The following is a 9566-nucleotide window of genomic DNA, read 5'->3' on the forward strand; positions in this document are numbered from 1 at the left end:
CCAGCAGTGCTGCTTAGAGTTCCTCTGTAAACCCCACAATGTGGTTTCAGAAGGCCATGAGAAGGCTTAGGCCTGCACGCTGCCGTGAGGAATTGTAGAGGAAAGAGCAGTGAAGGCAAAGGCTTGCTGGCATTCACTGGAGGGAGTTGTAGCAATCCCTAGCATGGCCTTGAGATTTTGGCCAAGAATTCTTGGCAACTCAAAGCGTTATACAACAGGCAGAGCACACGGTCTTCTGTTCAGGAGGCATACCAGGAACAGAGGCTTGGGGAGAATCCCCTTCTATGGAAAGGCTGTCAACCAGGGACGCTGGGCCAGTAAGTATCAAAATATCATAAACAAAGTAGTCACTGCATTCTTTGCTTTAAAGAGGAGTGCAATCTGCCTTCTGCCAATCAACCAAAAGCAGCATAGACAAAGGCAATACTTGAAAAGCAGATCAATGGTCACTAATTTTCTCAGCAAACAAGGTATTCTGAGGTAAAAATCTTTGCTATCATCTCATGAGTCTGAGTACTGACTGTTCCTCCTTGAATGCTCTTTAATATTCTGCATTTGGTCTCTTTATCCATATGGAAATTTATCAGCAGGAACTGTGGGACTGGAATTCACAGCTGCAGGGGCAATCAGCATACGCTGGCCTGGCAGGAAAAGCCATGCTCCTCTTTCTACATGCAGCTCATATTACTTGGCAGAAGTAAAAAGCGTGGTTCACCCAGCTCTGCACAGCAGCTCACGACTGTGGACAGCCAGGAGAGAATGCCATTTGGTGGGTGCCGTGATAACACACGCAAAGGTTTGCAGTTGCTGTAACAGCACAAGGCCAGATTAGAATATACGTGGGGAAGGTGGCCAGCCTCTGAACTCAAGGTAAACTGTGACCAAGAGCCCCAGAACATTCCAATAAATGGGGAGACACATTTTGTTTTGGTGCTAAGTTTGCAAAAGATGATGATTGGGGAAATGAATAGGAACATTCTGGCTGAGATTGTAAAAAAAAAAAAAGAATCTACCGATAGAACTGAGTCTACCATAAAAGCCTAGGTAGCGTGGCTTCCCAGCAGTTTATAAGGACTCGGCATAAAACAAGATCCTTTGGAAGAAACAACAACAACAGTATGAACAAATAAGTCATTCTCGAAATACCAACAGGATTGAACAGAAGCCACCATGAAGTGGCTCCCTCCGTGTCAGTCCAGCCAGCAGTCTCATTTCTGAGGACCTGGCACTCTCCTTCCCCACCCACAGACCTACACCTCTAGGTGCTTCGGAAACACAGTAAACTTTGCAAGCAGCAGTACTCTGCAGCTCCCGCCCCACAGCCAAGGCAGGCCAGAAAGAAGAAGGTTCTGGCACAGATTCCTTGGGTAGGGCCATTAAGCCTTCACAGCTAAAGCACTAAGACCCTGCTATTCAAGGTAAACTATAGTCCGGCAGCCCTGATATCTCCTAGAATTGTATTAGGAGAGATGGCTCAGTGGTTAGAGCACTGACTGCTCTTCCGGAGGTCCTGAGTTCAAATCCCAGCAACCACATGGTGGCTCACAACCATCTGTAATGGGATCTGATGCCCTCTTCTGGTGTGTCTGAAGACAGCTACAGTGTACTTATAGATAATAAATAAATTAATTTTTTAAAAAAAGAAATGCAGACATGGGCTAGAAAGATGACTCAGTGGTCGGGAGCACTTGCTGCTCTTACAGAGAATGGGAGTTTGATTCCCAACACCTACATCTAGGTCGCTCATGTCCACCTTGCAGCTTCAGTACCAGGTACCCAACGCCCATTTCTAACTTCTATAGGCACAGGCAGACATGTAGTGCACACTCAAAACAGACACATACCCATGCACATAAGTAAGAATACATCTTTAAAAAGAAATGTGGAATCAGGGGCCTGTTTCTACCTCCTGAGTAAGAATCTGTATTCCTTAGATTCCCAGCGATTCCTGTGAGCATTAAAATGTGAAAGGCCGTAAGCTAAAGGTGATGTATCCAGCTAGTGATCAAAAGGGAATATTGTAGCTTCAGGCCTCCCCTGACACCAACAGAGGGAGTTCCTATGCTCTCCTGGGCTCAGAGTTAACAACTGGAAGCTGGACAGGGGTGGGATCTTGGTATCTAACAGGCTGCAGCCTGGCTCTCTCTAAGGGTTGCCTCTCTGCGGTGAGCTCCCTCTTTATCACTGCTGGCTTTGCCCTAGTGAGCCTCATGGCCGTAAACATGCTTCAGTGTGTGGCCTACTGTATACCTCCTTGAACTTGAAATGGCTTCAATGGCTTGGTAGCAGTGAACACATAGACCAGAACGCAATCATTGAACCTTGTAGATTGAGCATAAATAAGCAGATATATGGGCCTCCAAATTGCTTCTTCATAATCTTTTCCCACAGCAGGTGAGCTGTATGTCACATTCGTAAGCTCCTGGCTTGTGACAGAAACATTAACATGGTTCACTTTGGGAAAAAGCCCACTGTGTTTTTAACTTCATTATTTTACTTTGGTCACAAATGAAGAACAGTTTTACTTTCTCCAACCAACCTGATAACATGGATCCCGCATCAGCAGCCTCAGACAAATTAATACTCTCAGAAAATGAATGGATGGGGCACGATTAACCCACTCTCTGAAAGAAAAGAGAAAGTATGTTGGGATTCAGACAATTCATAGACAGCACACAGCTATGAAGGAAAGCAAAAACCTGTGAAGGAACTGGAGATTCACCTCAGCTTCCTCTGTAAGGGCAGTGGCTTGGTGACCCTTGATCCACACCAATTCGAACACACAGAAACTACCTTCACCACTGTGGTCCAAGGACGTTCCAAACTGACCTGAATCAGAGACTCACACTGACCTAGTAGTAGTTCATGCTGTCCCTAAGTCAAAAATAAAGGGCTAAGACTTTACGACTGGCTTTATAAGTATAAACTCCCTGACCATTAGTGCCCACTTGAAGAAGTTACTCACACGTACTAAGAGGACAAAAACAAAACGCTGTGAGATAGAGTTTTATTTTGTATCCTGAGCTGACCTTGATCTCAAGATTCCAGAACTCTAGAGGCGGAGGAGAAGAAGGGTCTTAAGTTCAAGACCAGCCTCCTGAGTTAACAACGAGAATCCTTCATTGTCTTTAATGTTTCTGAGCCAGGCACGGCAGTAGCCACTGAAGGCCCTAGAAGGACTTTAAAGTTCAAGGTCAGCCTGAGCTACATTGAGACTTTCTCTGACCAACAAAGGCAGTAGCTGCTACTTCAGGAGCAGCTGGAGCAACTGCTGCTACAGGAGCAGCTGGAGCAGAAGCAGCAGCAACAGCAGCCCTGCCTTTCTGGTTAACACAGAAGGAAGACAACAGAAGCTTCCCTGAACATTCAGGTCCCCTTGAAGAACAGTCTGTGTTCTTCAAGTCCTGCTGGGTCTCAGAGAGCACATGCTTCATCCCTCGGCGTCTTGAGTATAGCTAGAGCTGGTAGTAAATGTGGTTAAAATGTTAAAGGGACCTTCCTTGCCTCCACCTTGTTTCCCAAATCCTTAACAGCACCCACTACCTGTCAGAATAAAAGTCCCACAATCAGTCCATCCTGTTGCCCACAAGGCTTTGTGGGATCTGTCTTCCCATGTGTCTGTAAGCCCATGTCCTGCCATAGTCCCCTATTCCCTTCCAGTCTATGGGACAGGTTGTCTGAGTCAGGGCCTAAGGTGCTTTCCAATAGCAGCCTTCTGTGGCTCTCCAACACCAGGACTCACAGAACCTGCACTAATTCTAACCACAGAACATGTTTAGTGCACAAGTGACCACACAGCCCAATATCCTCCTGAGCTGAAAAAGACAGCTAACCACTGCCCTGCCCTGCATCTTGCTATTGTAAGTACAGCCATTCATTGTCTATAGAAAGCAAGTCCAGCCTGGTGACACATGCCCCATACTGCTTTGCAGGCTAGTCCAACATTAGTCATTCATAGTGCCAGTATTTTTGAAACACAAAAGTTCTGCAATTCCATCCTTAGTCGAGGGAAATGGGGAAATTACAGGAAGGATTTCAGACTCCACATGTCATTCACTGGGTGTGTATAAGGCATTGCCACAATACTGGAAACTGTCCCCTGGTCTGCTCTAAACCTATTCGGGGGCTCTAGAGCTAAGATTCAGGTCTGTCTTCTCTCTAGCGCTGAAGAGTTCAACTCTTCCCCCAAACCTGCACGTTTAGAAGCTGAGTGAATGAGTCAGGATGACATCTGTGGTGGCTACACTAGGCATCCCCCATTCCCTGGCAACAGCACTCCCCCCTCCTTCCATGTGCTGAGACGGAGGTTGGCAGGGCACTTAGACCCGTGGTTTTGTTCCCAGTACACAGACGCAGAGGGCAAACCCATGATCAGAACTCTCTGGGAATTATGCTTGCTAGCACCACCAAGGCTACTGGCAGCTGCCCACAGCCACTTGCAACAACAGCATCCTCTCTCCCCAGCAGGCACTTTATTAGTGACCCCCGTGCTGTGGGGCACAGCCCAGTTTCTTCAGAAAAATAAAAATAGGACTCAACCAACCCCTGGAGTGCCTGCTGGGCAGAACTCTCCAAGCACAGGCCTGCCATCCAGGTACTCAAGAGAGTGGAGACAGGAGGATTACAAAATTGGAGTACAGAGCACGCTCCAAAGGTAGTCTGGGCAACTTAGTGAGACTGTCTCAAAATAAGAAGTGAAAGGGGGCCTGGAAAGGAGTGAACTAGAACACAAGTGTGAAAATAACAGAATAAAACCAATTCCTTTGGATGTCAAAGATTAATTTTAAAAGCATTTGTTCTTATAGTAGATGTAGGCTGCAGCTCAGTGTAAGGCACTCACTGAGCACTCAGGCCTGTGGTTTATCATACTTCAGACTCTCCACTGGGGAAATATGGAAAATTCCTTCAAAAATATGATCATTCCAATACTCTTATTTTGAAGCGGATACAGGGCAAAGACCCCCCAGCTCAAAGACCCTTGCCCCTGCCCAGGGAAGAATGGTGGTTGGCAACAGCTGAAACAGCCTCGGGCAACCTGACACCACTGAATGCCAACAGCGTTTCAGTATCCAAGGGGAACAAGGTCTGTGCTACAGAGGCAGTCAGTGTTCTCCCTGACAGCTATGGTCAGTCTTCACAGGAAGGGCTGGGACCTTTCCTGGGGCTTTTTTTCTTTTCCATAATACATACATATTTATACACATGTACATATACATACAATACATACATATTTACATACATATTTTATAATATGTATACATATTTACACATATTTAATTTACACACACATATTTATGTATAAATATATATATATTTATACATATTTACATATATACATATTTAAAGATCTTTTTTTTCTTCTTACTGTGCACATGCACACACACACACACACACACACACACACACACACACACACACACACGGGGAGAGACAGACAGAGAAAGAGAGAGAGAGAAAAACCGAAATTCCAATGTGGGCTTTAATTTTACTCTTCATGGAGTCTAACCAAATGAAGGGATCCAGAATAGTCTAAGTCGAAAGTCCCCTGCAAATCACTTTTGATTCAGTGTGTTTTGCTTTGCAATTTTGGGACAGAAGCCCACGGCTATTAATATTTCTCATAGTTATCACTCTGCTATTGTAAATAGGATTCCTGACGGCTGAGTCCTTGGGTTCTGCCCCTCGAGAATGACCTCAGGAGGAGGCCTTCCTTGGCTCCCAGCCTGGAACCCTGAGGAGGACAGATGGGCCACGAGGGATGCAGTCCTCGCTCTGTGGGGGATTGCATGTGCCTCTGCTCGCCATGAGTCAGGGGAACTAGAAAACACAGGACTCGGTAGAGCCAAAGAGCCACCTGGAAAACAGCCACCGATGGGGAGCGGTGTATGTTTGAGTGGCTCGGCCACCGCGGGCCCCCTTTGACCGGGCTCCAGGTGAACATGGAGAAAGAACTCTCTCAGACATGTTTGCCATGGGAACAAGAGGTGGGTCCTTGGAGGCAGCCCTGGAAAGTCATGTGGCTGCAATGACAGTGCTTCCCTGGAGGTTGTCCCCACATGACAGCCACACAGGAGTGAACTTAAGCTCTCTGCTGACTGAACATACGCACCTGCTTTCACAGGCCTATTAATAATACACTGAGTCCGTTCAGTTCCCACCACCCTCATCCAGGGCCACTATCTGCCATCAATGGCAAAAGGAAAAGGAAGAGAGAGAAGGGAGGTGGGCTTTCTGCTTCTTTCACAGATGAAGAAGCCAGTGTGCGACATGAGTGCTCCAAAGGACAGGCAGCCACTAGTTGAAAACACGAGTGTGTGTAATATTGGAGAGGCTTTTACTCAGACATGTTTGTAGCACACTACAGCTCAGAATGAACGCCTTTCTCATGTTGTCCTTAACACTCGCCTGGGTAAATGAAAGGTAAACTTCAAACCTATTTTGATAAGTCTTAAGAGAAACAAGAGCACCTGAGGATGCCACTGTCCAGAACCCCCACCAATCCTCTCTTGGGTCTCTGTGTTCCATGTTCACCCTCTGTTACCCATGCAGCCTAGCCCACAAACTCTACCCAGAGAGAAAACCATGTGGGGCCTGTGGCCCTCAGGCCAAAAAGTGCAAAGGACTCATCTCCTTTCTTCTAATTGATAGACTGTGCACAGTGCTTCCCAATATTCGTCATGCCCCAGCAGCCTGGTTCTGAAGGAGCTTGGAGTATGACAGAGGCAAGGCCTGGGCCCTCTGTGGAGGACATGGCCCAGAAGTCCAGGTTGTAGAGCCCCATGTCTATCAAGTGGCAATGGCAACGACCAACCAAGACCAGGTTCATTAGGACAAGGTGCTATTTTCAGCTGGTCAGGGGAGACTCTCTGGTAAGATTAGCATCATATGAGCTGAGAGCAGGAGCTTTGAAGAAGCTTGTGTCAGACAGCAGAAAAGCCTGTAGTTCAGTCCCTGAGGTTGATGTAGAAAATAACAGTGAATAAACAGAAGCTGTGGTCAGGCAGACAGACAGACAGACAGGCAGCAACAGGCAGAGCTTGAGGACTTGCAGGAATAGGCCCTTGGAAGCTTTTACTAGGAACATTCTAGAAGACTTTAAGCAAAGGAGTCACATGAGCTTACTGAGATTTTTTGAAAGAATCTTTCCAGAAGCTATGCTGAGAACAAAGTAAAGGAGAACCACACAGGTAAAGCAGGGAACCCAGATTGCCTACTACAACTCTGCCGGCCAGAAATGCTGGCAGCCTGGGTTAGCCCCTGGACAGTGCTAACAAAAGCTGAAATTTCCTTGTGGGTTGAGAGAGAAATTGAAAGTCCTGTTTTAGAAATGATATCTTTAAATAACAAAGCAGGAAGAATCCTCCAATTAACATGTGAAACAGGAATGGAGTCACAGCAGGAGCCAGGGGACATGGTCAAGCCAGGCCTGGTGCCCAAGGCTCTTGGGAAGCTGGGGCAAGATCAGGAGTTCAAGGCTAGCCTGAGCTATGAAGTGAGGCCCTGGGCAAGAGAGAAGAAAAAGAGAGGGAAGAGACAGGAAAGAGGGGAAGAAGGGCAAAAGAGGGAAGGGAAAAGAGATGCACTTTTAGCTCTGAAGTGTGGCTCCTGAGGCAGGACTGTTACTCATCGCCCAGCTCTCAATAGCTTATGCAAAGATTGTAAACACATCTGTTATGCGCAGATATGATGATCCCAGCCAGGTTACGGCTGCTTGGGGTGGTGACCTGCTGGCCAGGGACAAGCAGTTCTTCCCTGGGAAGGCAGAGTAATTCAGCTTCCTGCCTGTCAGGCTTCTCTGGGATGAGAAGCCACAGTACACAGCAGAGAGAGCATATTTACCAAAGAGAAACTTTGCTCTGGCGCCACATACGTTTATTACTTTCCCTCATACAGAACTGCTTTGACCAGGATGGGTTATTGACTGTAACTCCATCATTAAAGGTATACTCAAGAAGCAAAGAAAGAAATCAGGGAATGCATGAGGCACAGGACAGGAGCTCCAGCCCAGACTGCCTGGACCCTCTTTGAGTGTCAGCACTCTCATCTGCCCATGGCACCAGCTGGGCCTTCTTAGAATCCACTCCGTCTCCATAATTGTTATGACTTTTGTGCATGTGTGTATGTGTATGTGAATGCATATGTGTGAGCATGCCTTCAAGTGTATGTATGTGTGTATGTCTACATGCATGTGTGTGCATATGTGCATGCATATGCATGGGTATACATACCTCCGTTTGTGACTCTGTGTGTGCCTGTGTGTATGTTAGTGCACACACACAATTAAAGTATAGGAGAAACTTTAAATATTTTATGAAGACGGTGTAAGAGTGCTTTGTATAGTGATGAACACCTTGGAGGCTAAAACAGAAGGATCATGAATTTAAGACCAACCTGGGCTATATACGCATAGCAAGATCTATTTCAACAAACCAAAGCTGGGGATGGGGTTCAGTGGTAAAGCAGTTACCTAGCCTGTATAATGTCTTTGGGTTCCATTCCCAGTAGTGAAGAAGAAGCAAGAGCTGCATATTTGTCCCAAGACGGTGACATTAAAAGTGGTTAGAGTTGTGGATAAAGAACTGGAGTTTTGGCATCCAAGAGGTTAGTACATACTAAGGAAGAAGAGGACCCCAGGGTCATCAGAATGAGGAGGATGAGGGCAGGCTATATAAGAGATCAGAACAAGTCAGGGTAAACAGAGAAGTAAGGTACCATGCTTCAGGAAGACCAGCAGGTTGGCAGAAGTGCAGAAGTAAGAGAGTTAAAGGAGGGAAACTTCATCTGACCCTTTTCAGTACAGGGATGAATTGGGTAGCATCAATAGGTAAGACTGCTATGCAGTGGATTAGCAATGGGACATAAGTTCAGCATATGTGGTTCAAGCACCAGAACTACAGAGCCAATGAAAGAGTTCAAGGAGGAGGAAAAGACCCTTGGGCATTAAAAAGGCTTAAGAACAGAAATCTACAAGCCTGGGACCCTCAGGCAAAGTTCTGCACCTGTTACAGACAGCACTCGTGTTTTCCCAGAGGAAAACCATAGGCCTCTTTACAGGGCGATAAGGTAAGGCCACAGCATGAACATATCTGCCAACTCCATGTGTTTCAAGAGCTTAAAACTACAGAGATGTTCGCTCCCTCCTAACATCTGGTCTGTGGTGAGCTGGCATGCCCAAGCAGAGGACTGAGGTATCAAAACAGAAAGTAGCCTTTACATAATGAGCTGCGCTCTAGAGTCAATTTAAGGCAGCACAAGTCCCATTGTTAAATAAACACAGCATTAGTCCTCTCGACTAGGGACATCCAGCTCATTCCCTGGACATTTTTTACAGTAATTTACTATTATTGTTATTATTATTATAGTTTTATAAACTTTATTGTTTAAGAAGTCAATTTCTGATAAGAAAGGGAGAATTATTCTTTGCCAGGGACAAGTTCCTTATAAGGTTATCCAGTCCCAAGTGGTCAGCTGTAAACACATGTACAAAAGAGTAACATTAAACGGGCCCAGTAGGGAACAGTGAACACGCATGTGGGTGTGGGTGTGGAAATGGGTGTGTGTGCACG

General features: G+C 46.2%; 1 protein-coding gene across 6 annotated transcripts in view; it reads right to left on the bottom strand.

The window, feature by feature from the left end:
- Positions 1 to 9566, bottom strand: part of Nek10 (NIMA-related kinase 10) — a 204699-nt gene that overhangs the window by 166559 nt on the left and 28574 nt on the right. For all 6 annotated transcript variants that reach the window (XR_010057872.1, XM_063274764.1, XM_063274765.1 and 3 more), the window contains exon 6: positions 2540 to 2624. Coding sequence is in view for 5 of the 6 variants with exons in the window: in XM_063274764.1 (XP_063130834.1) it covers positions 2540 to 2624 (85 nt within the window). In the remaining variant the exon portion in view is untranslated. The remainder of the gene's footprint in view (positions 1 to 2539; positions 2625 to 9566) is intronic.

Source organism: Rattus norvegicus, chromosome 15 (assembly GCF_036323735.1).
Source record: "Rattus norvegicus strain BN/NHsdMcwi chromosome 15, GRCr8, whole genome shotgun sequence".
Taxonomy (NCBI): Eukaryota; Metazoa; Chordata; class Mammalia; order Rodentia; family Muridae; genus Rattus; species Rattus norvegicus.